Raw genomic sequence first — 27,149 nt, forward strand, 5'->3', positions numbered from 1 at the left:
TAGCGCTCAGCTTTCTCATCAGTAAACTTGGTGGGGGAGGAGAACTTACCTTCCAGTGCTGACCACTGTCCAGTGCTGACCACTGTCCAGAGGATGTTAGTGTGTCCTGTTGAGCTGTAGTTAATTGTCTGATAGCCGAGTGAGGCGGCACACAACATCCATGTTGACAGGTGAGGACCGTGGGGTGTAAGGAGGGGAGCAACTGGCCAAGGTCATGTTCAATTCCAGAGCCCATCTTCTCTCCCCGAAAACATCCTCTCAGTACAGAACAGCCAAGAGTCCCTTCAATTCTGAGGCAGAACAAGTCTGTAAACAATTTTATGGAGCAGGTAGGGGGAAAGGCAAAGAAAGGCATCCCTGACGCTTGGCTGAAATAGTTTTAAACTAGCAGATTTTGGGGCTAGACAGTGCCCATCCTGGGCCATCTGAGAACTCTTCTCAGTTCACCTTGTGATTTCCCTTGAGTACCCTTGACTAAAGCTGCAGTACAGAGTCACAGAGGTCAACCCGAAGAGCCCTGTAGACAACTCCATCCTCTTTATGTTGACAGTTGACACAGCTATGATTCAAAGGGGACGACAGCCTCTCTGTCCCTTAGTCTGAGGTCCCCCGATAATATGCCCATTGCCTCTGGGTCATGTAGAAAAGCACGGGGCTACACGGCTCTTGGTATTGACTCTTGTTTTTACTTGTTAGAATGTCTGTATCAACGGTGTTGTTAGCCAGCATGATGACTCACTATGTCTATTTTTCCCCCCTAGCTGTCCCAACCAAGTCAGAGTTGGCAGTTGAAATTCTGGAGAAAGGTCAGGTCCGGTTTTGGATGCAGGCTGAGAAATTGTCTGGTAACGCCAAAGTCAACTACATATTTAATGAGAAGGAAATTTTTGAAGGGCCGGTAGGTTTTACGTTTGTTGTTGTAGTTGTTTTCAATTAAAATATTTATTTTTAACATTTAATTTTTACTTAGTTTTTAAGACTTTCATCCATTGCACGATATATACATTATTTCTGTTCCTCCCTCCCCCTCAATTCCTCCCATGCCCTCCTGCTCCCTTCATGACCCCGTAACACCACCTGCTGAGTGCATTTAGCGTGGCTCGTATGGATGTGTATGTAGGGATGGCCACCTGGGATTGGATAACCGCCCAGGGGGCTCATCCTAGGAAAAGCCTGAAGCCCCCGCTCTTGGCAACATTAAATGCCTGCAGCGCTTGCTTAGGAATGAGGCGCTGTGAGATCTCTCCTGTCTGCATTGGTCTGCCAACCGTGGAGACCGTGTTCAGGTGACCATATTGTTGAGATTTCAGACTTTTCATAATCAGCTCTTGTATAAGTCATATACCCCCATGCTATACTCCTCCTTCCAGGAACAGGATCTTTAAACAACATGCTTAGTTGTCCAGAGATATTAAAATTCTGATTCTTTGGGGGTTTTGTTTTTGTTTTGAGACAGGATTTCTCTGTGTAGCCCTGGCTGTCCCGGACTCGCTTTTGTAGACCAGGCTGGCCCTGAACTCAGAGCGATCCACCTGCCTCTGCCTCCCGAATGCTGGGATTAAAGGCGTGCGCCACCACGCCCGGCTTGGGGTTTGTTTTTATTACATCACAGATATTGTCTTAAAAGCGAAATGTTCTCTTCGCTGATTCCTCTGTCTTTATCTTTTCACGTTGAAGAAATACAAGATGCACGTCGACCGAAACACCGGCGTGATCGAAATGTTCATGGAGAAGCTGCAGGACGAGGACGAGGGGACCTACACGTTCCAGATTCAAGACGGAAGAGCCACTGGCCACTCTACTCTGGTCCTCATCGGAGACGGTGAGAAACTGAGGCACAGTCAGCGGGACGCTGGCCACTTACTTCAGAATTGCACCTGCCTTCCAGGCATGGCTGGACTTAAGTAGTTTCACACATAAAGAAGTATGTATTACTAAGTTCTCCAACCTAGGAAGTTTCCGGGCAGCCGGAGTGGTATATATGTCTCGGTAACAAACCATGACACTGCTTTAACGGCATGTGGTCATTACTCTAAATTACTCTAACTTTGGAAAGAAAAAAAAAATACAAAAGTACTATATGTGTGCCTGGCCTGCCAGTCGCATGTTGTAACTAGACTGTGGATGTCAGCTGTAATAAGTGTCTATGGAAACCATTATGGTTTAAAACATAGCACTTTGCAAGCTTTGAAAAGACTAGCAGGTGTCCACGTGGCAGCCAGTATGGCTTCACCATTCCCTAGTTTTATTATGACCTTGGAAAAGTTACATAGTCAGTAAAGTGCCAGCAGTGCAAACAGTCAGACCTGAGTTCAAATCGACAGTATCCACACACAAAGCTCACAGCAGCGCATACAGACCCCATGCTGGGAACGCAGAGACAAGAGCCCTGGGGGCTTGCTGGCCAGCCAGTATAGACAAATCAGAGCTCTAGGCTTAGTTAAAAATCCTATCTTTTTTTTTTTTTTTTAAGATTGGTTTGTGCAGAAGTGGGCTGGAGCTGGAGCCTCAGATGGCTGTCACGTGCCCAGGATGGGTGCTGGAGCCTGAACTCAGGTCCTATGCAAAAGCAGCCATGCTCTTAGCACTGAGCCATCCCTCCAACCCCAAAGCCCTGTCTTTAAAAATAGGGTTAATCCCAGCGCTTGAGAAGCAGAGGCAGGCAGATCTCTGAGTTCAAGGCCAGCCTCAGCTATGCCTAAGTTCCAGCACAGCCAGGGGCTACATAGTGAGACCCTGTCTGGGGAAGGGGGCAGGTAGAGAACAGTTAGCAAAGATACCCGATGTCTACTTCTGGTCTATATACACTCACACACACACTCACACACACACACTCACACACACACCACGCACGACGCAGCCACACACACACCACACGCACACACGCACACAGGCACACACACACGCACAGACGCACACACACACACACGCACGCACATGACACACACTCACACAACACACACACGACAGACGCATACACACACACACGCACACACGCACACACACGCACATACGCAGACACACACACACTCACACACACGCACAGACGCAGACACACACACGCACACGACACACACACACGCACCACACGCACCACACCACGCACATACGCACAACGCAGACACACAGCCACGCAGACAGAGGCCGACACACACCACGCACACACGCACACACACACACCACACACACACGCACACACACACACGACACACGCACAGACGCAGACACACACACGCACACACACACACTCACACACACACGCACAGACGCTACACACACACGCATACACGCACCACCCACACACACACTCACACACTCACACACACACGCACAGACGCATACACACACACTACGCCCAACACGCACCACACACACTCACAACACACTCACATACGCATACACACACTCACGCACAACTCACACTCACACACACACACACTCACGCACTCACACACACACTCACATACTCATACACACACACTCACACACTCACACATTCACACACACACACTCACACACTCACATACTCACACACACACTCACACACTCACACACACACACTCACACACACACTCACATACTCATACACACACACTCACACACACTCACACACTCACACACACACACTCACACACACACACTCACACACTCACACACACACACTCACATACTCATACACACATACACGCATACACACACACATACACACATTTTACATACATACATTCTCTCACGTAGTAGCACACACATACACACAGATAAACGTGCACACACTCATACACATTCACACAGACACACACTCCCACTTTCACATATACACTCACATACACTCACATATATACACACAAAGACACTCACACTCACACACACTCACACGTACTCTCATACACACGCACACAGTTACTTCGTTTCAAAGGTTATCTCTTTACCTATTAAAATCAGAACAAATTGGGTCATCACAAATAACAAGTATCATAATAATGGAAATAGGTCACTTAGAATAGGTCACTTAGCAGAGTGGCTGTCCTGGGCATTTGTGCTGTTCAATTCACTCTCACTCTTCCTTGTTTTTCAATTTCTAGTTTATAAGAAGCTACAGAAAGAAGCTGAATTCCAGCGACAAGAATGGATCAGGAAACAAGGTAAAAAATAGGCATTTTTTGTATAAAATATTCCAAAGTTACTTCCATAGCAAATTTAAATAAACAACATTTCATATTTTGTTTAAAAAATTTAAAATAGTTATTATTAAGTATGTAGGCATTGCAATATTTTAAAACTAAATCCCTAACTTTAAGAAAATCTGACCTCAAACATAAATCGCCTCAGGATTTAAGGGCGAGCTTTGATCTTACATTTGCCAGTAATTAAAAGACTGCTCATGTCGTTACAATCTCACAGGCCCACATTTTGCTGAGTATTTGAGCTGGGAAGTGACTGGCGAATGTAACGTGCTACTGAAATGCAAGGTAAGAGGTGGACACAGTTTCAGTATTTTATTCAGGAGAAATAAAGATAAAACTGAATGCGGAAACAAGGAACAAATTTCCCACTTCCTCTGTTTAACCCAAACTGATAAGCAACAGACACGGCCTTTCTGTTGAATGTTATGCAACCTTCGGTCAGTAAGAAACAGAGTGAGGGCTGGAGAGATGGCTCAGTGGTTAAGAGCGCCGCCTGCTCTTCCAAAGGTCCTGAGTTCAATTCCCAGCAACCACATGGTGACTCACAACCATCTATAATGTAATCTGATACCCTCTTCTGCAGATAAAGTACTCATATGCAATAAATAAAATAAATAAATCTTAAAAAAAAAAAAGAAAGAAAGAAAGAAAGAAACAGAGTGAAACAATGCAACAATAAGAGGAAAGGTTGCTCCTGCGGTCACCGCTGAGGTCCAGGACAGCAGCGCTTCAAGCCGCAGCTAGAAGGTCCCTTCTCCAAAATGACTGGATCTGAAGTGCTAGGGGCACAGGGTGGATTTTGTTTTGAATAATTACGCCTGTATAGTGAGATATCTGAGAGAACCCAAATCCACATGTAAAATTCATTTATGTCTCACAAATACTTTACAGACATAGCCTGAAGGCATTTTATGCACTGTTTTGAATAATTTGCACACTCAGGAAGGTTTGTGTGTGGAACATTCCTCTTGCGGTGCCATGGTGATGCTCAGAAAGCTGTGGGTTGTGGTGCGCTGAGCCTGGACTGTGCTCTAGGGATGCCCACTTCTGTCAATCTCAGAATGGCACACACTGCTTCTGTGTTGCACTAAGTCTGCATCCTAAGCGGATAGCTATTCCTGACTCACCCTGGCCACTGTCCTGTTAGGTGAACATCTCTAAACCACGAGACTTTCACGGAAATACGGCTGTGACTGGCCCGGGCAAGCCCTGTATCATAGCTCTTTACTGCTGTGCGATGTAGTCCATAGGGCACGTGAGCCGAGCATTCAAATTCACGAGACTCATATGAGCTGCTTGGCTCACTCCCAAGGATTGAGGAGGGGCGCTGGCATGCCCACAGACCACCACTGGGCGCTGTCCTCCTGCAGGAGTCCACATGGGCAGGCATTCCCTCTGCCACCCCTGGATGACAGCCCAGGAGACAAAGCCCAGCTAGGGCAGGAGCTGAAGGCACTCTGGCCTCAAGAAACCTCAAAGAGACGAAGCTGCACACATGGGCCAATGGATAAGCGCACTGGCTGAGGTGGGCATGGTGGTCCACGCCTTTGTCCTAGCACTCAGAGACAGAGTGGGTCTGTAGGAGTTCTAGGCCAGGTAAGGCTACATAGTGAGGCCCTGATTTTTTTTGTTTTTTAAAGGAGCTGTTGTTATAATTTTTTTCAAAAGTCCCAACTGATTGATTTTTACCAATAAAGACTCAGGAGCCAGACATTGGGGTGAAAACCTAATAGCTCAGAGAGGAAGAGAAAGACCTGGCTGACCTTCCTACTCAGCTCAGGTCCCAGAAGGAAAAGCCAAAAGAGCCTCCTCCTCCTTACGGTCTTAAACATCCTCTCTTAGCATCCCTCCTTTCTGTTTAATTGCTGTTAGCTGGTTTCCTGCTCCACCTCTTGATTTATGGTTAACTTTATTTAATCCTGTTTACAGAAAGCTTTTGGATTAAATGTGTGTGCTAGGGCTGAGCCACCCCACAACTAGAAACAGGTTTTTACCGTTCACAGTCTCAGGCTTCACAGTGGGATCAAATATCCTACAGCAGCAAAGAGCAGCGGCTGCTCCCCTATAGGACCTGCGTTCAGCTCCTAGCACCCCCGTGCAGCTCACAACTGTCTGTAACTCAGGGACAGGGGACCCAACATCCTCTTCTGGGCTCTGTGAACACCAGGCACACATGTGATACACATGTATGCTCTCAAAACACACACACACACACACACACACACACACACACACACACACACACACCAAATAAATCCAAACAATTTTTACAAGGCTGCAAGCCCAGAGCATTTCCAGTTTCTCCCAGTCCAGGTGCAGCCTTCTATTTTATCAGTGTCACCTCGTAGCACAATAGATGTCTATGACTTAGGAGCCTTTAACACTCTTTTCTTTACTGACCTCACTATTATTAGCAGTATTGCCTCTTATGTTCATTTGCTAAATGAACTTTTTTGGTGTGCATATGCGTGTGCGTGTGTATGTGTGTCTGTGAGTTTTGCAGGGCCTTGCACTCTACCACTGAGCTATATCATCAACCCAGCTGAAATTCAACATAGTAAAACATGAATACCTTTGTTTATAATGAGCATACTAGTTACTTTTCTGTTGCTGTGGTAAAACACCATGACCAAGGCAATTTATAGAAGGAAGTATTTAATTGAGCTGATGGTTCCACGGGGTTAGAGTCCATAGTGGAAGAGAAGAGGCATAGTGACAGGAACAGTTGGCATGGCATGAGCTCAAAGCCCGCCCCCTCCCCATGACACACCTCCTCCGACATGCCCACACCTCCTAATCTTTTCCAAACAGTCCCACCAACTGGGGACCAAGTGTTCAAATGCAGGGGCTTCTGGAGGCCATCCTTGTTCAAACCACCAGAAGCAAACGTATGTCCATGTTTGTCTTACAGTCACAGATCCTCTTGCCAGATGCTCAGGGGGGTCTGCAGGGGTTTTTATTTGTTTTCTTGATGTGTATGAAGTCTTTACTCTTTCATACAATTTTAACTATCAAGAAATATGTGGATATATTCCTTTTGTGAAAAATAGTTCAAATGTCATAGAAAAGGCTGAGGATCCCTTTAAGTAGATGTGGTGCATTTATCCACCTGAGATTTAGATATATGATGTAAGGCTTGGGCTCTAAGTGCATCTTCTCAATTATTAAACATCACTTTCTTTATACATATATTTGTAATCTTTGTCTCTTTTATTGAATTTTTAGGTGTAGATTGGAGTTTGCTTATCCTAGTCACTCTGATGGAAGACAATTTTGATGCAGTAGGAATTACCTTTATTTGGTTTTGATATCTTTATTTAAGCATTTGTGTTAGTATATATGAAACCTTTTCTTTCCATGTCTACACAAGAACTTTGGAATGGAGACAGGGTCTCACATGATAACCAGGCTGCATTCAAACTCCTGGGCTCAAGATACTCTCTGATCTCAGTGGGAGTATTGTACTATGCCGCCCTGATCCAGTGATTTTTTTTTTAAGTCGGAAAGTCTTTATTTGATATGCCTTGATTTAATGGGCACACAGTACTTTTCCTTGGCACTAATTTTAAGCTGGTTTTGAAATAATTTAGTATTTCACAAGCTGTCCTGATTACTGACCTCTCTGTTCCTCTGGGAGTGAGCCTGGCGATAGGACAATTTCCTCTCTATTTCAATTGGTACAGTACAATCCATGCAGAAAGCAGTTCCTCTACCCAGTGTAACATTTCTGTGTTTGTCATGGAAACCAGACGTTAAGAAACAGAGATGCAATTGATTTAGATTTATTCACTAGTGTTCAGCTTATTGTAACCCTTTCTCTAGCAAAATAGTTTGGGACTGATTTATTTATGTGTCTGTGTCATCTGACTCCAAAGTCAATGTTTTTTCTTTAGTGCCCCAGTGCATTAAGAACCGCTTACATTCACAAAAAATAACATCTGTTTCTTTATTTCGAGGAAGGTAATTATGATTCTTCCCCCAGGTGGCAAATATTAAAAAAGAGACTCACATTGTGTGGTACAAAGATGAGCGGGAGATATCAGTGGATGAGAAACATGACTTCAAGGATGGCATTTGTACCCTGCTCATCACAGAGGTGGGTGGCTACAGGCATGAAAGCTGCTGCCTCTGTGTTGCAATTCTCCCAGTAGAGACTAGATTGATTAGTCAACCCATGCCCAAAGGAGCCACAGAGCCAGCCTCTAACTGCTGTAGGGACACACTTTTAATCACAGCGATGGGACAGAGAGACAAGTGGACCCCTGGGGCTCTGTGGCCAGCTAGTCTGGGCCTAGTAAGAGACTCTGCCTCAAAACACAAGGCTGGGGCTGGAGAGATGGCTCAGTGGTTAAGAGAGAGGACCAGGGTTTCCAGCACTCACATAGTGGCTCACGACTGTCCATAGCTCCAGTCCTAGGGGACCCAGTGTCCTGTCCTGTTCTCAACTATGATAGTTTGGGACTGATTTCTTTAGAAATCTGTGTCACATCCGCAGTTATTGCATGCGTATGGTGTAGAGACATATGTGCAGCCAGAACACTCATACACATAAAATAAAAGTAAAAAGTTAAAACAAGGTAGATATCCAAGGTTGATTTCTGGCCTCCACATACATGTTACATGCATGTTCATGTATACCCACACAATATACACTTATACACACATGAGCATACACTCATACACCCATGCATGCACAAACACACAGAGACACAATACACGCACAAATGCAACAACCAGATTTGAGCTATGATAAACTGTAACATCATTGTCTCCTCAGTTCTCCAAGAAAGATGCTGGGTTCTATGAAGTTATCCTGAAAGACGACCGAGGAAAAGATAAGAGCAGATTGAAACTTGTGGATGAAGGTGAACCTACTAACTTCTGCGGTCTCTCTCAGGGCCTCTGCAGCTGCCAGTGTTGATGCCCCAGGCTGGGTTGTGTCCACTGACTTTGTTTAACTGAAATCCCAGCAAATCAAACTACTGTTCTTTTTCAAAAACATTTTCCCTTTTGACTTCCTAGAAATCAAAAGTATACTTTTGATCCTTGGAGAATTTATAGCCCACAGGCCACTAGAGGTCTGTTTCCAATTTAGGTTATTTTTGTTTCAACTCTACAAAAATGTTCTAGAACCAAAACCTTCTGTAAGGAGCATGCTAAAAAAAAAAAAAAAAAAAAAAAAAGGCTCATTGTTAAGAGTGGCAAGAAAGATTTATGTATGAAGTTTGAAGCTCTGCCAGTTTTAGCAGAGCAAAGCAGCCATTCCCATTTTTTTCAGAGACTCACTCAGAATAAATATATCATGGTAACCCAAAGCTTCTTATAGCCCTGCCCCCATACCCCCAGTTTTCCTCCTCAACACAGCAGGACTGCAGCCAGCCAGCCAACAGAAGCTGGAAGGATTGCCTTCTGGCTCTCAGTAGAGGTGGGGCTAACAGACACAGGTAATCCATTATGCACACATGGCACCGATAAGAAAGCTTCCGAATTCCAAAGTAAGGCTTCCTGGGACTTAAGAAGGAAGAGCATTTTAAAGCCTCCTGCAAATGTCACTGCAGCTTTTTCTAGCATGTATGCACAATATTAATTACAAACCATTCGAGAAAAACGTAGATCAAAACGAGAAATCTTTTAAAAGCCTTATGAAAATTGAGTTATCTCACCAGCACCCCCACCCCCAAGAAAACTCCACTAATTATCAGTGGGGCAACAACTTTACCTTCTGTTGAATGGCTGTCACCAGACAGGGACTTTTTGCATGCTAACAGCTTGAAATTTGACATTATATGGAATACGCTCATGCTAAAATTTTGGCTCTGGCCCTCTGTCTACAGCCTTCCAAGAGCTGATGACTGAAGTATGCAGGAAGATAGGTAAGCGGCCGTCTCCTCACCACAGCGAGTGTTTCAGTGTGCTCCTTCCAGGATGAACTTACAGGTGCATGAGTTGTGCTGTCTTTTTCCTCAGCACTGTCTGCTACAGACCTGAAAATCCAGAGCACAGCAGAGGGCATCCGGCTCTACTCCTTTGTCACTTACTACCTGGATGATTTGAAAGTTAACTGGTCCCACAAGTAAGTAGATGCAAACTGACTTGCTAGGTAGTCATTTCCCCAGTGGGGTTAGATGAAAATCCCACCCCCTTCAAGTAAGCAGTCCTCTCATTCTCAGGAAGGAGCACAGACCGAACACTGAGGCTCCTCCCTTATGTCACGTTAGCTCTTCCCCTCAACACTAGTAATGGCTACAGCGCAGCTTTGCTTGTGATGGAGCTGTCATCCACAGACACCTTTATAATGCAGCCTCCATGTGAGGTGGCCGTGTACGGGCCACCTGTGTTCTGCCAAGCATCCAGAGCTGAGCTGGCAGCCCTCAAGCTCTGGGAGGTGACTCAAGTGTGGGCCCAGTCAGTCTGGCTCCAGGGCTCAGATCTCATTGTAACACACCTTTGCGTGCACACCTCCCCAACATATGTACATACAACAGACACACACCCCTAGCACACATATACACACTTAACACACACACACACACCCCTCCAAACTGCACAGAAAGCTTAGAATGAGTGGAAAGAGAGGCTAATCATAGGTACTAAAGTACAAAATATAGCAAGATACCTGTGCTATTGTACAGTCTAGTGACTGTGACTAGTGATAATACATTGTATATATTTCACAATGCTATAGAAAAGGATTTTGAAAGTTTTTAACATAAAAAAGTTATAAGCAGGCCATGTATAGTGGTGCTCACCTTTAACCTCAGCACTTGGAAGGCAGACAGATCTGTGAGTGTGAGGCCAGCCTGGTTTACAGAGTTAGTTCCAGGCCAGTCATGACTACATAAAAAAGAAAGAAAGAAAGAAAGAAAGAAAGAAAGAAAGAAAGAAAGAAAGAAAGAAAAGAGAGAAAAGAACTGTCTATTGATATAAACAAACACTAAGGATTGTCATGCAATACTATTAATGCATGCATATATGTGTATGAAAATGTTATGATTGAATAAAAGAATGAGGACGTGCCTACTCCTAGGTTTAGTAGAGGAGAAAGTGTGTCGTAGATATGAGAGGGAAACCAGCCAGAGGCATCTTGAAGTGTCTGTACTGAACCAGGCCATGAGAGGAGAGAGATGCGTGCACAGCCAGAGAGGACGAGAGAGGAAGCAGGAGTCAAGAGACGGAGACCAAGGGACCACGCAGTCGAATGGCTGGATTATGTAAGGGTCGGAGGCTAGGGAAGGGAAACCAGCCCTGGGCTGCAGAGTTCAGGGTAGTACTGAGAGGAGCCGGGACCCAGGAACAGGTATTGGTGATGCGGAGAGAGACTGGTGGCCAGGGCCACTTGGAGACCTAACAATGACAACATCTGGCATGGTGGCACACAGCTGTAATAACCATGTTTGGAAAGTTGAGGCAAAAGGATTGTGAGTTCAAGGCCAGTATGGGCTACATAGGAAGCTTCCAGCTGTGCAGCATAGCAAGGTCTTGCCTAAAAGAAAAAAAAAGTCACACAATGCTGAGGACAGTGGACTATAGGTGCATGCCTGTAATCCCAGTACTAAGGAGGCAGGAGGATTGAAAGTTTGAGAGACAGAGCACAACCTGTCTGAAAACAGCAAACAAAACCCAACAGCAGACCCAACGCTACCCCATTAGAACATGTATCAGTATAGCTCCATGGTAGAGCACCTGCCTAGCATACACAAGGCCCTGGGTTCAAACCCCAGCACCACAAAGAAAAAAAGGAAAAAAAAATAAGTTGAACAGTAACCAGATCCGGGTGCACAAAGCATTCCTTAGTGTTTGCTCACGTCAGGCTGGCATGTGACGGGGCTGTTGGTGCTTCGAGTTCTAAAAGTAAGAAGTAGCAAAGTGCCCACGTGGAAGGCTTTGTTCCCTTTTTTCCCAGAAATGTTACAGAGAAGTAATTACAATTTAAAACTGACCAAATCCTAGGAAATTCCTCTGTGACACCTAGGACATTACAATGTATCAGTCTAAAAAATGAGGGGAGCAAAATTAGCTGGGCCATCAATCAGAGCGTTGTTTCTTAGAGACAAGGAGACTGCTTAGTGTGTAAAGGTACTTGGACGTGAGTTCTGTCCCCAGGATGCAGGGGGAAAGAGAGGAGGACTAACAAATTGTTCTCTGACCTCTACACATGCATTGTGGCAACACACACACACACACACACACACACACACACACACACACGTGCGCTCACACACACACGCATACATTCTGTAATAACTAAATAGATAAATGTAGTATTTTTTAAGTTACATCCCTTGTAAAAGAATTATTTATTGAAGGGTTAGAGAGATGGCTCAGTGGTTAGGAGCACATACTGACCTTCCAGAGGACCCAAGTTCAGTTCACAGTAACCATGTCAAGTGGTTCACAGCCATCTATAACTCCAGCTACAGAGGATCTGACACCTCTGGCTTCTGTGCGCCCCTGCGCTCCTGTGTACATAACGCCTCAGCATAATACACATAATTAAAGTAAGTCCACAAAAACATAATTATTTTTTGCAGTGAGAGCATTGAAAACATCTTTTAAGGAACTTGCTGTTGGAGTAGCAAGGCATGCACTTGCTACAGTGCTGACCTCTTTACAGGGGTCTCTCATGTATTTTTTTGCCGCACAAAGCTCTGAGAAGAAAACACACCTTAGCGTGGGTGTTAGCTTCCGCTTTGTCTTTATCTCCTGTGGAAAGCCACTTAGTTCCATGAATCTCATTTTCTCATAAAAGATCAGAACAATACGATCCATTCTGTCAGAAGTACCTAACATATAGAAGGCATCATTGTGCGAGCCAGCCAGAGACTAAATAAACCAAGCGAAGCAGAGATCTGCTTCCTGTCCCACTCTCTAAGAAACAGCCACCATTTGAACTAACATCTGCAGAGTACAGATGTGTTTCTTTACCCCTGTTCTATAATTTGAATTGCTAATATATCTAAGGATATATCAACAAATACCCTTATAAGATATAGTGTTATAAGAAAAATACTAAATATTATTCATTGAAAGCTAAATTTTTTTTGGTGTAAATGTTTGTTTTTTTTTTTTTAAGTTAATTTTAAACTTCTATTTAAGCTATAAATGTTGTACATGCTTTTTTGGAAAATACATTTGTAGATATTATAAAATGGAAAAGGTTTGTTTGTTCATTCGTTCATTTGTTTAGTTGCTCTGTTTTTTTTCGAGACAGGGTTTCTCTGTGTAGCCTCGGCTGTCCTGTACTCACTTTGTAGAGCAGGCTGGCCTGCTTCTGTCTCCCAAGTGCTCAGATTACAGGCGTATACCAGCTAAAATAGAAAAGTTTTGTTGTTGTTGTTTTGGTTTTTTCAAGACAGGGTTTCTCTGTGTAGCTCAGCTGTACTAGATCTCACTCTGTAAGCCAAGCTGGTCTCAGACCCAAAGATCTCTGCCTCTGACTCCTGAGTGCTGTGATTAAAGGCATGTGCCACCCTGGCCCAGCTAGAAAGATTTAAAATATGATGTTCATCAAAAGTTTTGTTAGCCCCTTTATGCACATTTAAAGTATTTTCTTCTAATTTTTCTCCATATATTATTGTTACTTTAATATATGTACATATACGGTCATTTTTATACTGCTTTTTAAATTTTTTGTTACATTTCTTTTGTCATGTGAACTTTGGGGACTTACTCTGGTTCCCAGGCTTGGCAGCTACCACCTTCACCCCTGCACTAGGCAGCTGGCACCTTCACCCCTGCACTAGGCAGCTGGCACTTTCACCCCTGCACCTTATCACTGGCCTTATATTGCATTTTAAAGCCTTCCTCACAGTCTCACCGAATCGTCACGAAGTGTGGTTGCCGTTGCCCTTGCCTGCTCTGTAACAGTCGTGTTTTTATAGCGCAGGTCGCACAGGGCCATGGCACGTGCCTCACTGGCCTTCACAGACACTCTGCTTTTTACTCACTTTTGACTCTACCACCAACTGCTTTGTTTACATATGTTTTACGTAGCTTTGGAGCAACATTACATCTGTAGCGGTTATGCTTTTTTACTTATCCAGTTTGGCCACAGAGCATTTGTGTTAAATATGCAGCAAAATAGTATGTAGCTTGGCTCTTCGCCTTCACACATTCCCTTAATCCTAGAAATAAACACAGGCAAAACCAAGGACAGTTAGTGCCACTGAGACATACTGGTCTTGACATCCACACTGGGCCCCGGGCCACCGTGGTGAGTTAGTGGATAGATATTCAGGCTATCGGTTCCAGTCCCTGGAGTCCACAGTCACCCTGCAGCAGACGGCCTAGGCAGGTCTCATGCTCCCTAAAGCCCACGAAGGTCCGCGGCCTGTCACCTAGTAAGAGGCAGAGGAAAGATTGGCACGCATGGAAGGGAGCGGTGATGACGCGTTCTTCCCTTAACAGTGGGACTGGAATTAAGTACACAGACAGAGTCAAGAGTGGGGTCACTGGGGAGCAGATATGGCTGCAGATCAATGAGCCCACCCCAAACGACAAAGGGAAATATGTAATGGAGCTCTTCGATGGCAAGACTGGACACCAGAAGACCGTGGATCTCTCTGGGCAAGGTAAACACGTTCATTCAAATTCACTGCAGATGGGGCCGGAGTGAAATGGCGTTGTTACACTGTCATGTGAGGAAGCTGGTTTTGTGATGCTTGGGCTGTGTGGGCCCCTTCCAGTCAGTTACTCTGAGCCCCAGTCTTTTTGGAAGGCCTGTCTTGCTTTTTTAAGTTCAGTTTGATTATATGCCATCTTATCTGAGTGACACCGTGGTTCTGGTTAGATCTGGGCAGCTGAGGACCAGTGCAGGAGCTAGGCTAAATGCAGGAGCTAGGCTAGATGCAGGAGCTAGGCTAGATGCAGGAGCTAGGCTAAATGCAGGAGCTAGGCTAGATGCAGGAGCTAGGCTAAATGCAGGAGCTAGGCTAGATGCAGGAGCTAGGCTAAATGCCTCCGATGCGTTTTTATTAATAGTGATGCAGTCTTAGTCATCAAGAATTTAGAGAGCAGACAACCCACGAAAAGCAAGATGGAGACAGCAAACGTGGAGAGAGCACACCGCACTGTCACAGGAAGGTTCTTAGAGGAGGCCAGTGGATTCTCGGGCACCTCCTTAAGAGCAGAGTGAAGAGCAGCTGTGCCTGGGCACTGAGAGCTGAGCATCCTCATCCAGTCCAAGAAAGCAGATGCTTAGACTAGACAGAGCGGATATAAAGGGGACTCAGTGACCTGTCGCAGCTCCAGAGAGAATTCAGGCACTGTGAGACCAAGGGCTGACGGAAAAGGGCAGACTCTGGAAAGAGTAAAGGGGCTTCTCTGTCCAAAACTAGAGAGGAGCGAATGAGAAGAACCAAAGGAAATGCTGGCGGACAGACGGAAGCCAGAGAGCCTAAGTCCGAGGGGTCCTAGGTGTCTTAGCTTTCTGCTGAAGGATTGGGGGTTCCGGAGAAAATGGAGAAGAAAAGAAAGTAAAAAGAGGAGCAAGTAAATGATTCGCAACAAGCAAAGATCAAAGGTGGTGCACAATTACTGAGTAAAACTTACAAAGTTAAGCAAACAAGCAAATTCCATGCTGTTTCTCCCTGTCCCTGGCTATATCCGTCCCTCTCTTCTTTCTCAAAGTCACCAAAGGAGGCTAAACTCCCTGGATAGATTCACAGTTTAGAGAGCAGCTTTCTAAGCATTCACTGAAGGGTGCGTGTGTGTATGTGTGTGTGTGTGTGTGTGTGTGTGTGTGTGTGTTTCTATGTGTGTTAGTATACTGTCTACATTTAAAATATGATTCTTGGCTGGAAGATGTCACCATAGGGTGAGCACTAGCTGTGGAAGTCTGATACCGAGCTCAGTCCCCAGAGCACATACGAAAAGCTGGGTGTCGGGGTACACACCCATAATCTTGGTACTTCTGCCCAGAGATGAGGGTGGGAGTGGAGACAGGAAAATCATCTGGAAGCTCGAAGGCCAGCCATCCCAGAGTAAATTGATCAACAGCAGAAACAAGAGACCCTGACTCACTGAGCAGCTGGGGAGAGCAGAGCCTTAAAAGTTGTGTTCTGATCCTCCACACAAGCCAAGGCACACTCGCAACACACACACGGAAATAAATCACATCTGTGTGTGTACATGTGTGTTTCTTGAGCCACAAAGGAGATGAAAGATGAGGTGGAGGGATCTCTAACCAAAGCTGCCTTTTTTCATGAGCTTCATCCAAGCGTCTCCCCCTGACGTCATGGGAATAAGACCGTCTCAGAACACTGTAATTCCCATCTTTTCATCTCTCTGGCTTCCACCTCTGCTCCGCTATGCCTGGAGACACTCTGCTTCAGCGAGAGGAGCAAAGAGGAACAGAGGGGCTGGGACAACGTGAACAAAGCCCGGTGATATATACGTATGGAATGTCACAACAAAACCCATTATTTTGTATGCTAACAAAAAAGGTATTTAAAAAATATGGTCTCTGGGCTCTGTTCTGCACACTGGATTTCAGGCCAGTCTTGGCATACACAACGTGCTCACTTCCTGCCTGCACAGAGCAGAAAACCTAATGTGAAGGTGTTTGTACTGTCTAGCCAGGGGCTGCTCAGGGCTAATTAGCAAGAAACACTTTGTCTCCTTATCTCTTCAGGATGTGTAGACAGCACACCTTTATTTGAAAGACATCCATATTGTTTCCTGAGTGGTACTGATACCTTTTTTTGTTTAAGGTTGAAGGCTCCTTGCTGAGGTGAAAGCTTCTACAATCTATTTCGTACGTCTACGTAGAAAGTCCTTAAGTAAGGACTTGTTGACAGTGCAGTGTGATACCATAGGCAGTCTCATGGGAAGGTGGCCAGTGTCCTAACCTTGTGACTTTAACCAGCCCTGTGTGGCTTCAATTCTGACTGATAAAATTTTAACTTTCTTTTTTTCTCTCTTTTCTTTAAAAGCATTTGATGAAGCCTTTGCTGAATTCCAGAGGTTAAAGTAAGTTCCCGCTCCTGGCAAGAGTCACTTCTACTCAGTTACTTTCCTGGAACCCTGTGCACCATGTGTCTATCTGAGTATCTGAAAGAGCCTTTTGTTTCTGCAAGTGTCGGAAAAGCCCACTTGACACTGTTAGCTGAGCTGCCAAACATCTCTGCCTGCCGTCCTCCCCTCCTTTGTGTATTAAATGCAGTCTAATTTTGTCACAGCTCTTCATGTTACTCAGAGCAGATTTATAATTGAGAGCAACTTTCCAATCCTGCACTGAGGCCTGCCCCCGTGTGTGTGTGTGTGTGTGTGTGTGTGTGTGTGTGTGTGTGTGTGTCTATGTCTGTGTGTGTGTCTGTGTGTGTGTCTATGTGTGTGTCTGTATGTCTGTGTGTATGTGTATGTCTATGTCTGTGTGTCTATGTGTGTGTGTGTGTCTGTGTGTGTGTGTGTGTCTATGTGTGTGTGTGTGTCTGTGTGTATGTGTATGTCTATGTCTGTGTGTCTATGTGTGTGTGTGTGTCTGTGTGTATGTGGGGGGAGGGGGCACTTGAAGTGATACTAATTCAACTTTTGTCTGTCTTTCTCAACCACAGACAAGCTGCCATTGCTGAAAAAAGTAAGTAAATGCCTTCACACTTAGCACAGAGGCAAATCAATGTCAAATGTCATTTCTAGGCATATCTACTGATGATAATGGATTCTTTTCTTACGGGGCTTGGTCACATAACCCTTAATCCAAACACTTGGAAAGCAGAGGCAGACAGATCTCTGTGAGTTCTAGACCAGCTTGGTATATATAGGGAGCTGCAGGACATCCAAGGCTACAAAATGAGACCCTGTCTCGGAAAAGAAAAAAATGGATTTTTCCCTTTATTTTATAAATTGTAGATGGCCTACATATGTTTTCACTTTAGTCTTATGTCTGTGGGAAGGTCCCAGTTATGACATCTGGCTCTTGCCCTCTGCAGACATCCTAAGAAATCTCTTGGTTGCAAACCATATGATCGGTGTTCGTCACTTGTAGGTACAACGTATCAGAAGAAACTTAGACACAACGAACAGAAAAAGAGTCTGAACACTGTCTTTTCAGGTTTAATTTGTAGAGACAAGGTTCAAAAGTCACACACTGAGTAAAACAGGACATAGAATGTGAGCCTGGCTGGCAACCACAGTGTCTTTGCTAGAGAGGAGGCCTTGGGGTTAGAAGGGCCGTTCATCAAGAGCTCAGTCAGTCACACCCAGAGCATGCGTGCATCTCCGCCGACAGCATCGACCCTAGATTTCAGCACGTCTCTCATCCTAATACCAGGGACCAAGAAGAGGACGCTATCTAAGGAGAGCCTCACAGGGAGCCCACGACTGCACAAGCCTTGGGAGCTCTCAGCCACAGCCCTCCTATCGTGCAGCTGGGGCTGCTCATAGGCAAACTGTGAAGAGGCCATGCCCAACTCAGAGACTGGGCATTAAGATTTGTTCTGCGCCGGGCGTGGTGGTGCACACCTTTAATCCCAGCACTCGGGAGGCAGAGGCAGGTGGATCGCTGTGAGTTCGAGGCCAGCCTGGTCTACAAAGTGAGTCCAGGACAGCCAAGGCTACACAGAGAAACCCTGTCTCGAAAAACCAAAAAAAAAAGATTTGTTCTGCTTCCTTGAGCTTAGACCTGCTGAGGTACCCATGGGCTAGAGCTGGACGTAGCCATGAAAATCATACAGCAGGCCTTTACGTGACTAAGTCGTTCCAAGCTGTTGCTTTACACACAGCTCTGCTGTTTTGCACACAGCTCTGCTGTTTTGCACACAGCTCTGGGCAACTGTGCCTGTGCAGTATGTAAGTAAAGAAGAATTAAAGTCAGGAGAGACTGAGTCACTTCCTCGTGTTGCATGTTGAAGTCAGTGTGAGGTAGCCATCATGACAGGAAGAACTAACTTGGGAGGTCTGTGTCATGAAGTGCCTTTGAGGCCATGATCATTGGCTTCCTCACTGCAGTGACTAACCAGGAACTCCTGTGCTTGCAGATCGGGCCCGGGTATTGGGTGGTCTCCCCGATGTTGTCACCATTCAGGAAGGCAAGGTAAGTATGGGGTGCCTCCACATGGGGAGCGGGTCCCAAGGCCCCACACAGCGGCCCTACCATCTCTGTCTTATTCCTGTGTCTGCACTTGACCAGAATAGCCAAACACAAGGTAAAAAGTACAGCATTCCAGTCATAATGCCTAGTCAGCCAGGCTGAACCTGGAAACATTAGCTCTTACCCTATAATAGAAGAAAGAAAGAAATGATGCCAGCACACTGGAAGGTGCCTGTGACACTGAGCATCTCATGGTTACTGGGAAATATGCTGCCTCCAGGGAAAAATGTTGGGCTCCGTCTCCGGCGAAAACGAGCCTTTCCATTTGGTGTTTAAATGGTGTTTCCTATGCTGTGTGGTGGTGGTGCTCACCTTTAATCCCAGCACTTGGGAGGCAGAAGCAGTGGGATCTCTGTGAGTTCGAGTCCAGACTGGTCTACAGAGTGAGTTCCAGGACAGCCAAGGCTCCACCAAGAAACCCTGTTTCAAAAAACAAAGAAAAGAAAGAAAGAAAGGATGGAAGGAAAAGAGAGAGAAAGAAAAAAAGAGAGAGAGAGATTTCCTGGCTTCTTGTACTCCAAGAGGCAATGAGTGTGATGTCTGACCTGTAAACCAGGCAGAGTGGTACCTCCCTGTAATCTAAGAACTCAGCAGGGGATCTAGAGTTCAAGGCCACCTTTGGGCACACAGCCAGATCCCATATCATGAAAAATTACTTTAATATACAGCGTGCAAGTCCAGAGAGACCTGTAGTAGAATAACACCTTTTCCTACCTGAAAGGGCAGTGACTGTCTGCAATGGTGGGCATGGGAGGGGTGACTGCAGAACTCGGGTTGCAAAGCCAGGCTGTAGTCTCCATCAGCACAGTGCTCTGTAGGTGGGAACTACAAGGCTGTAGTCTCCATCAGCACAGTGCTCTGTAGGTGGGAACTACAAGGCTGTAGTCTCCATCAGCACAGTGCTCTGTAGGTGGGAACTACAAGGCTGTAGTCTCCATCAGCACAGTGCTCTGTAGGTGGGAACTACAAGGCTGTAGTCTCCATCAGCGCAGTGCTCTGTAGGTGGGAACTACAAGGCTGTAGTCTCCATCAGCGCAGTGCTCTGTAGGTGGGAACTGCCATCATCAACTTTAAGCTGAACCTTTGAGATCAGCGTCTGTCCTTTACCTGTCTTCTCCACTTTCCTCACTCAGTGATGTTGGATCCCCTGGGCAGTGGTGACAATTAAGAGAGAGGTGTGTGGCAGTACGTGAATCCACAGCTGAGGTCTAAAGGCTGAAGCTAGCTCTCCACAGTGCTCGCACTGTCTGGGATTTCTGTTTGACGTAGTTACATTTTATCCCAAGGAGTCTCCGATTGCCAAACTCATAAACCTGGTCTCTTCAGATGCATTTAGTGACAATGATTTGACTCACTTAAAACTGTTAGATGCACGTGTTCACTTACTGGAGGACATGCTACGGCATGTATGTGGAAGTCAGCACAACCTGCAGCTATCAGTTCTCCTTCCACAGTACGGAAGGGAGGGACTGAACTTGGGTCGCCCAGTTTGGCAGCAAGCATCTTTACCCAGCGAGCGTGTACTTTTCTTTCTGAAGTATGTGCATAGAGTAATTTACTAAAAATGCTCATTTAAACTGACATGGCAGCATATGCTTATAAGCCCAGCACTTGGGAGTCACAAGTAAGATCACAGGTCAAGCCTGAGCTACATACACATCCTGCCTCAAAACTGTGCCAAATGATGAGATGTAAGCAGGTTTTGTAATTTACCCAACTGTACTCCCACAGAGGAGGTGACAGCTTAGATCTACTGGGAAGGTATTTTAAAGAACATGCCTTTCCTAGTGATGCCAACTTAGTCCCCAGTCAGGAGTACACAGTTCAGTACCACTGGCCGTGTGTAGTGTGTAAAAGACACATTGAGTATAACACACCTACCTAAACTGTGGTGGTAAGTGACACACGATGCAGGCAAAGATGTGGGGAAACTGAATTACTTATACATTGTTGGTGAGATGGAAGCCAAAACTATGCCAACTGTTAGCAAAAAAAAAAAAGCTTAGCAATTCCTAGGGAGAAAAATGAATCATATATTTATCATGCAGCCCAGTGACTAAACCCTGGGCATTTATCCCAGAGACTTGGAAAGCCTGTGCTGTGTTCACAGTAACTCTGTCTATGATGACCCCACACTGAAGACAGTACATGTGGCCTTAGGGACACACACATACACTGCTGCCCTAGTCAGCAGCAAAGGGCCAAGAGGCTGGCTCAACAGCATGGGTGCTTTTGCAAGGAATTATGTGGACACAGAGAAGCAGCCTGGAACATCCACGTACTGTAAGTTGTGTTGATAAAACAAGTTTGAAGTGCCAGGAGACTGAGAACAGAGTTGATGATCAAATGCCATGACATGGACCCCAGTCCCAATGGCTACGGCTACACTATGACTCCCACACATAAGGCACAAGAATCACAGCCGCAGAGGGGCGAACGACAGGAAGAGCCGGGGGTCAGGGAGTTTGCTGTGAGACTGCCTCCTATGACACCAGACGCTACACCTATAAAGTCTCACCAACATGACCCTCAAAATGTGAGCTGAGCAAGGAGCATGCCAAAGTGAGTGGAGAAAAACCAAGATGCCCCAACCCTACACAGGCAGCTAAGAAATGCTGAGAGACCAAGAAAGAGTCTTCCCCAGGGAAGAGAAAACCAGCTGGTTGTGTAATACCAAATGATCAGCCCTGAAGAAACTCACATACAAGGAGCATTATATAGACCGAGCAGGCAGTGTTTAGGAATGTGTGTGTGTGTGTGTGCATGTGTGTGTATACACACACATATACACAACAACAACAGTTAATGAAGAAAGTGGCCATGAATTTGAAAGGGAGCTAGGAGAGGTATGCAGGAGGGTTTGGAAGGAGGAATAGGAACAGGGAAATGATGAAATCATAATTTCAAAAATAAAAGATACATTTTTAAAGAAGAACACTGGGTTGGGACGTTGGGGCAGGTCATGCATCTTTGAAAGGACAGTGCAGGGGAGCCCGTGATGATGGACCTGTTGCCTATGGTGGTTAAGTATGAAACACAACACTGAGTAGAACGATCTTAAACACAGTCGCAAGCCTCTACAGTCTCCTCTCACAGGTGCATGTGAACCTTACATTCTCTTAGTGAGGCAAAGCAAAATGGCAGCCTTTGGGCCAAGCACCTCTGTGCCAGCACAGGTTGGACGGGGTCCTGGGAGCTAAAGAAAATGAGGAAAATGGAGTAAGAAGATCAGTTACAGCGTGTAGGGCAGCTGCCGCCGCTCCACACCTGGGCTCTGTAATGCAGATGAAACACATACATGGGCAGGTGGCGCGTATGCCATGAGGTTTCTCTCTGACGCAGCCCACAGGTGCAGACACAGCTGCTTAGAACCCAGCCTGGGTACCTCCTAGTTACCTCGGCTATGAAGCTGGGTCATAATTAACTGATTTACCACCTTCCTCCCCATAACCTGTCTTGCAGGCACTTAATCTCACTTGCAATGTGTGGGGCGACCCGACCCCCGAGGTGTCCTGGCTGAAAAACGAGAAGCCACTGGCCTCGGATGACCACTGCAGCCTCAGGTTTGAGGCCGGGAAGACCGCCTTCTTCACCATCTCGGGCGTGAGCACCGCCGACTCTGGCAAGTACGGGCTGGTGGTAAAAAACAAGTATGGCTCGGAGACCAGCGACTTCACGGTCAGCGTGTTCATCCCAGAGGAGGAGGCGAGGAAGGGCACCTCGGAGCCTCCAAAGGGCAACCAGAAGTCCAAGTGAGTGGAGGCTGGGGAGGCTGCGAGGAGGAGAGCCAGGGCCAGCGGGCCATGCTGTTGTTGTGAACATGGGTTGCAGATGAGGAAGTCCTCCTGGTATCTCCTGTGCTGGCTCGGGAGGGAGTTGTCGCGTTTCTTACTCATGTAGAAGAGGCACCAATGAATGACACTGCAAGGGTGTTTAATCTGTAGTTTACATAGTGAAAAGCTTTGGAAATGATTCCAAGGAAGAAGGCAGGGAATGCTGGAAGCATGTTGGGTGCGCGCAGCAGAGTCTGAAGCGTGTGCTGTCTTAGCTGTAAGTTCCTTAGGGACTGTGTCCACACCGGGCCTCTGTTAAGGCCGTGAGTGTCGTTGGCCACTGTTACTGTGATGATGGTCCGTTTCTGTTGGCAGCCTTGTGATATGGCCTCCCCCAGGGTGAATAAACAGTCTCCTACTTTCCTCTCGCCCCTTGTGTCTGTCTGATCCTCACCATGTTGGGGCCTTCCCACCACTTCCTTGACATTACTATAGCTTCTGGTTTACACCCTTAGGGCAAAAGTGGTACCTTCTGGAAATGGTCAGATAAGACATCTGGGGCCACCCGGGGCTCAGAGTTTGAGTCACACTGACACTGCGTATCCGAACACTTAGCTACATTCTGTCACTAAGATGGAGTAGTCATTGTTTGAAGTGTGCCAACTGTTTATGACAAGGTGGCGTAATGCTGAAGAGCTCTCCTTATTTCTCCTACCAAAGGTGGGTATCTTAGTCCATTTAATGCTGCTGTGACAGAACACCAGAAACAGCGTAACTTATAATGAAAAGAGACTAATTTCTTGAGGTTCTAGAGGCCCCAGAGTTCCAGATCAAAAGGCTGGCATCTGCCAGGATCGGGACCAGAATCCTGTTAAGGACTTTTTTTTTTTCTCTGCCCTGTGTGATTCCAGAAGGGTGAGCAAAAGAGTAACCTCTCAGAGGGGAGGTTGGGTACAAGCCTTTTGTCTGGAACCTTCTCCAGAGCCAACTAAAGCCTTCTGCGGCACACACTAACTGCTTCTGTCCCTGCTGTCATGGTCCAGCGCCTGTTGGAGAGCCGGCTTCTCTCTCAGCACTGTCAGAGATGAGTTCTAGTTGTGAGTACTGGAGCGCTCACACTGATACCAAGAACAAAGCCAACACTCCCCTATGCTGCAGACATGGCTCCTGTGCGAGTAGAGCTTTAGAGAGCAGGGCTGAAGTCAGCTCTAATCTGTCTATTGGTCCTTTGCCGTCTGGCTAAGTATCGCAGCACTGAACACAGGAGCAGGGTGCTGAGTTTCCCCTGTAACCTGGAGTTCGGTTCATTAGGAGGGGTTGCCACCTGACTCTGATTCCCACTTCCTCACTGGTGTCGCCAGGCCTCACTTCCACAGTGGTCCCCATCATGAGGTCCTCACCAAAGCCGAGCCAGTGGGAATGCCTGATCCTTGCTGTTCCACTTCTAAACTAAATAAGCTTCGTTTCTTTGCAAAGCTGGCAGGCTTCAAGTACTTCAGGAAAGAAAATTATACACTCTAGCATAGTAAATAAATACACTGGAAACCAACTGAACCCCAAGTGGACCCTGACAAAGGTGGCGGTCCACATGCAGTCTCAGTTCTCCCTGCCTCAGCACAAAGGCTACCCAGCGGTGTATAGGCCCAGAAGGCATGGGCCACTGAATGCATACCTGCCAGGAAGCCTGAGAGAAGAGTCCAGCAGTGGCAGCCCCTCATGCTGAGAGCTGCTCACGATAAGGGCTCCTGAGCCCTCCACAGAACCCACCGTACAGCACACCTGAGAGCCTGCAGCAAAGTCCCAGTGTTGGGGGACAGCGGATGTGTGGGAGCTGGGCCCAGCACCCTGCCCTGTGACCTACCCAGGCTTGAGAAGACGGTGTGTTGAATCATACATGCACACACACGCACGCGCGCACATACACGCATGCACGCACACTCACACACAATTGAGATAGCACCTTCTGATTTCTGAAATGGTATGAGAGCATGAAGCCAGCGTGCACTCCCACCAGGAGCCCCACCGTGAGGAGAAGGACCTAACGGGACAGTGCAGCAAGGAGAGAGGATGCTTACACTCAGGGCCGTGTAAGCTGAGACCAAGAGCTGTTCCAGCCATTATGATGACCAAACCGTACTGGCCACACAGAATCCAGTATCCTTTTCTAAATAGAAAAACACAACAAAATCACAGACACATTGATATAGCAATTCTGAATCTGTGAGTCTGTGACCTGCTACAGGCGGGCTGTTGACATAGTCATATTGGAACATAGTAAACATAGTCTCTTTTATAAAAGTAATATATAATATGGGCAAGTGACAAATTCTGAAACACTTCTAAGCCCTTGAAAGTGCATTCTTACATGTTTTCTTCTATTTAAAAGTTTAGTCATTGAAAAAAATTAGTTTTAGGACTACTTTTTTTGTTTTGTCTTGTTTTGTTTTTTTAAAGACAGGGTTTCTCTGTGTAGCCTAGGCCTTATAGACCAGACTGGCCTCTAACTCACAGTGATCCACCTGCCTCTGCCTCCCGAGTGTGGGATTAAAGGCATGTGCCACCATGCCCGACTAGGACTACTTTTTAATAGTATTAAAATCCTCTTTAATTTGCTAAATTAAATTTATCAATATATATTTTTTTTCTATTTTAATCATTGCGGTTATCTGGCTTAAACAACGTTCCCAAGAAGTTAACCTTAATTGCCTACTTAAGTATGTACATACAGGAAATTTGAGTTTCTTATATGGCCTCATGTTGTATATGAGCATAGCTATAAAATGATAGTCAAACATTCTAAGTTAGCACCAGAAATCTAAGCTGTTACTAGGATTAATTATCTAAAATAGTCCAAGTGCATAAAAATAAAATATAAAGACTGGAAAGATGGCTAAGTCAGTAACGTATTTCCCACACAAGCCTGAAGCTCAGAATTGGATCCCTAGCACCGTATAGAAAGCCAGGCGCAGATGGACATGGTGGTGCACGTCTTTAATCCCAGCCCTGGGGAGACAGAGGCCACATCAGTACTAACCCCGGAACATAGGATGTGAACTCAGTTGTTCAGGGTGGGCTATGCAGAGGCAACTTAGACAAACAAAAGTGGGAGCAGTAAAAATATCACCAATGGACATGGAAGCTGCACACGCTTACCATCTGCCTGGATGCTGTTCTGAGGAGGAAAAAGAAACAGTCTCTTCAAGTGAGTATCGCTGCATATTGGGTCCACATTTACAGCATGGCATGGTGTCAGAGTCCTAAGCCAAGAGCACCCATAAAAATGGAGTGATGTCTGGAGTCCAGAGAAACTAATGTAAAGCTACACCACAAGGGACTTCCGTGGCTAGCCACAAAGGGTTGCTGTTAGGATTGCTCTCTCACGAACAGCTGGAAAACCCGGCTAAGTATAAAGCAGACGCTCTCGGCGGCCTGGGCTAACACATTCACAGGACTGTGGCTCCGAGGAGGTCTGGGAATGAGCTCGAGCAGCAGCTGGGACTTTGGCTGCTTGCTCAGATGCAGAGCTTCGGCTGCAGCTCAGCCTCGCCGAGCCAAAGAGAGGAGGATGAGAGTTCAAAGAGGTTGCTGTGTCTAGAAGCCAGGAAGCTTCTTAGCAAGAAGAATTGCACAGAGGCCAGAGAGCAGGAGTGCAGCAGGTGGCCTGGATTAGTTCTGGAAGAAGCCATGGGGGTGCTCAGACACACAGTTCAGGATGGAAATAGTTCTCAGAGCCACCAGCGCAAATAAAAAGTGTGGTGCATGGCACCTTGGGCAAGCTTCTCAGAAGTTTCTCACTTGAAGCCTGGAAGCAAATGGCCCTAGACTGAAAGCTGCTGCAGATCTCAAAGCTGAAAAGGAAGCTGCAGGCAGACGGGGAGACGGTGCAGGGGGGATACGCACTTGCTCTGAGAGCATAAGAAAACGGCCTAGAACCCTCAGCATCCACATACAAATGTAGCAATGGTTTAAAGTGTTGTTGATCCAGGAGAGCTCACTGGCCATCTTAGCCCAAATGATGACCTCTGGTTCCACGAGAGGCTTGTCTCAGTGAAATAAGGTAGGGAAAGACAGCCCACATGTTTTTTTCTTCTGGTCTCTGTATGT

General features: G+C 46.1%; 1 protein-coding gene across 2 annotated transcripts in view; it reads left to right on the forward strand.

Moving 5' to 3' along the window:
* Nucleotides 1-23,043, forward strand: part of LOC127196634 (myomesin-1) — a 166,541-nt gene extending 143,498 nt beyond the window's left edge. For both annotated transcript variants that reach the window (XM_051154495.1, XM_051154496.1), the window contains 13 exons: nucleotides 762-898; nucleotides 1,678-1,822; nucleotides 4,083-4,142; nucleotides 4,402-4,469; nucleotides 8,167-8,280; nucleotides 8,962-9,049; nucleotides 10,019-10,057; nucleotides 10,152-10,257; nucleotides 14,592-14,755; nucleotides 17,117-17,153; nucleotides 17,738-17,760; nucleotides 19,160-19,215; nucleotides 22,735-23,043. In XM_051154495.1, coding sequence (XP_051010452.1) covers nucleotides 762-898; nucleotides 1,678-1,822; nucleotides 4,083-4,142; nucleotides 4,402-4,469; nucleotides 8,167-8,280; nucleotides 8,962-9,049; nucleotides 10,019-10,057; nucleotides 10,152-10,257; nucleotides 14,592-14,755; nucleotides 17,117-17,153; nucleotides 17,738-17,760; nucleotides 19,160-19,215; nucleotides 22,735-23,028 — 1,331 coding nt within the window. In that variant the 3' untranslated portion in view covers nucleotides 23,029-23,043. The remainder of the gene's footprint in view (nucleotides 1-761; nucleotides 899-1,677; nucleotides 1,823-4,082; nucleotides 4,143-4,401; nucleotides 4,470-8,166; nucleotides 8,281-8,961; nucleotides 9,050-10,018; nucleotides 10,058-10,151; nucleotides 10,258-14,591; nucleotides 14,756-17,116; nucleotides 17,154-17,737; nucleotides 17,761-19,159; nucleotides 19,216-22,734) is intronic.
* The last annotated feature ends 4,106 nt before the right edge of the window (nucleotides 23,044-27,149 follow it).

The sequence above is a fragment of the Acomys russatus genome, chromosome 12 (assembly GCF_903995435.1).
Source record: "Acomys russatus chromosome 12, mAcoRus1.1, whole genome shotgun sequence".
NCBI classification, from domain to species: Eukaryota; Metazoa; Chordata; class Mammalia; order Rodentia; family Muridae; genus Acomys; species Acomys russatus.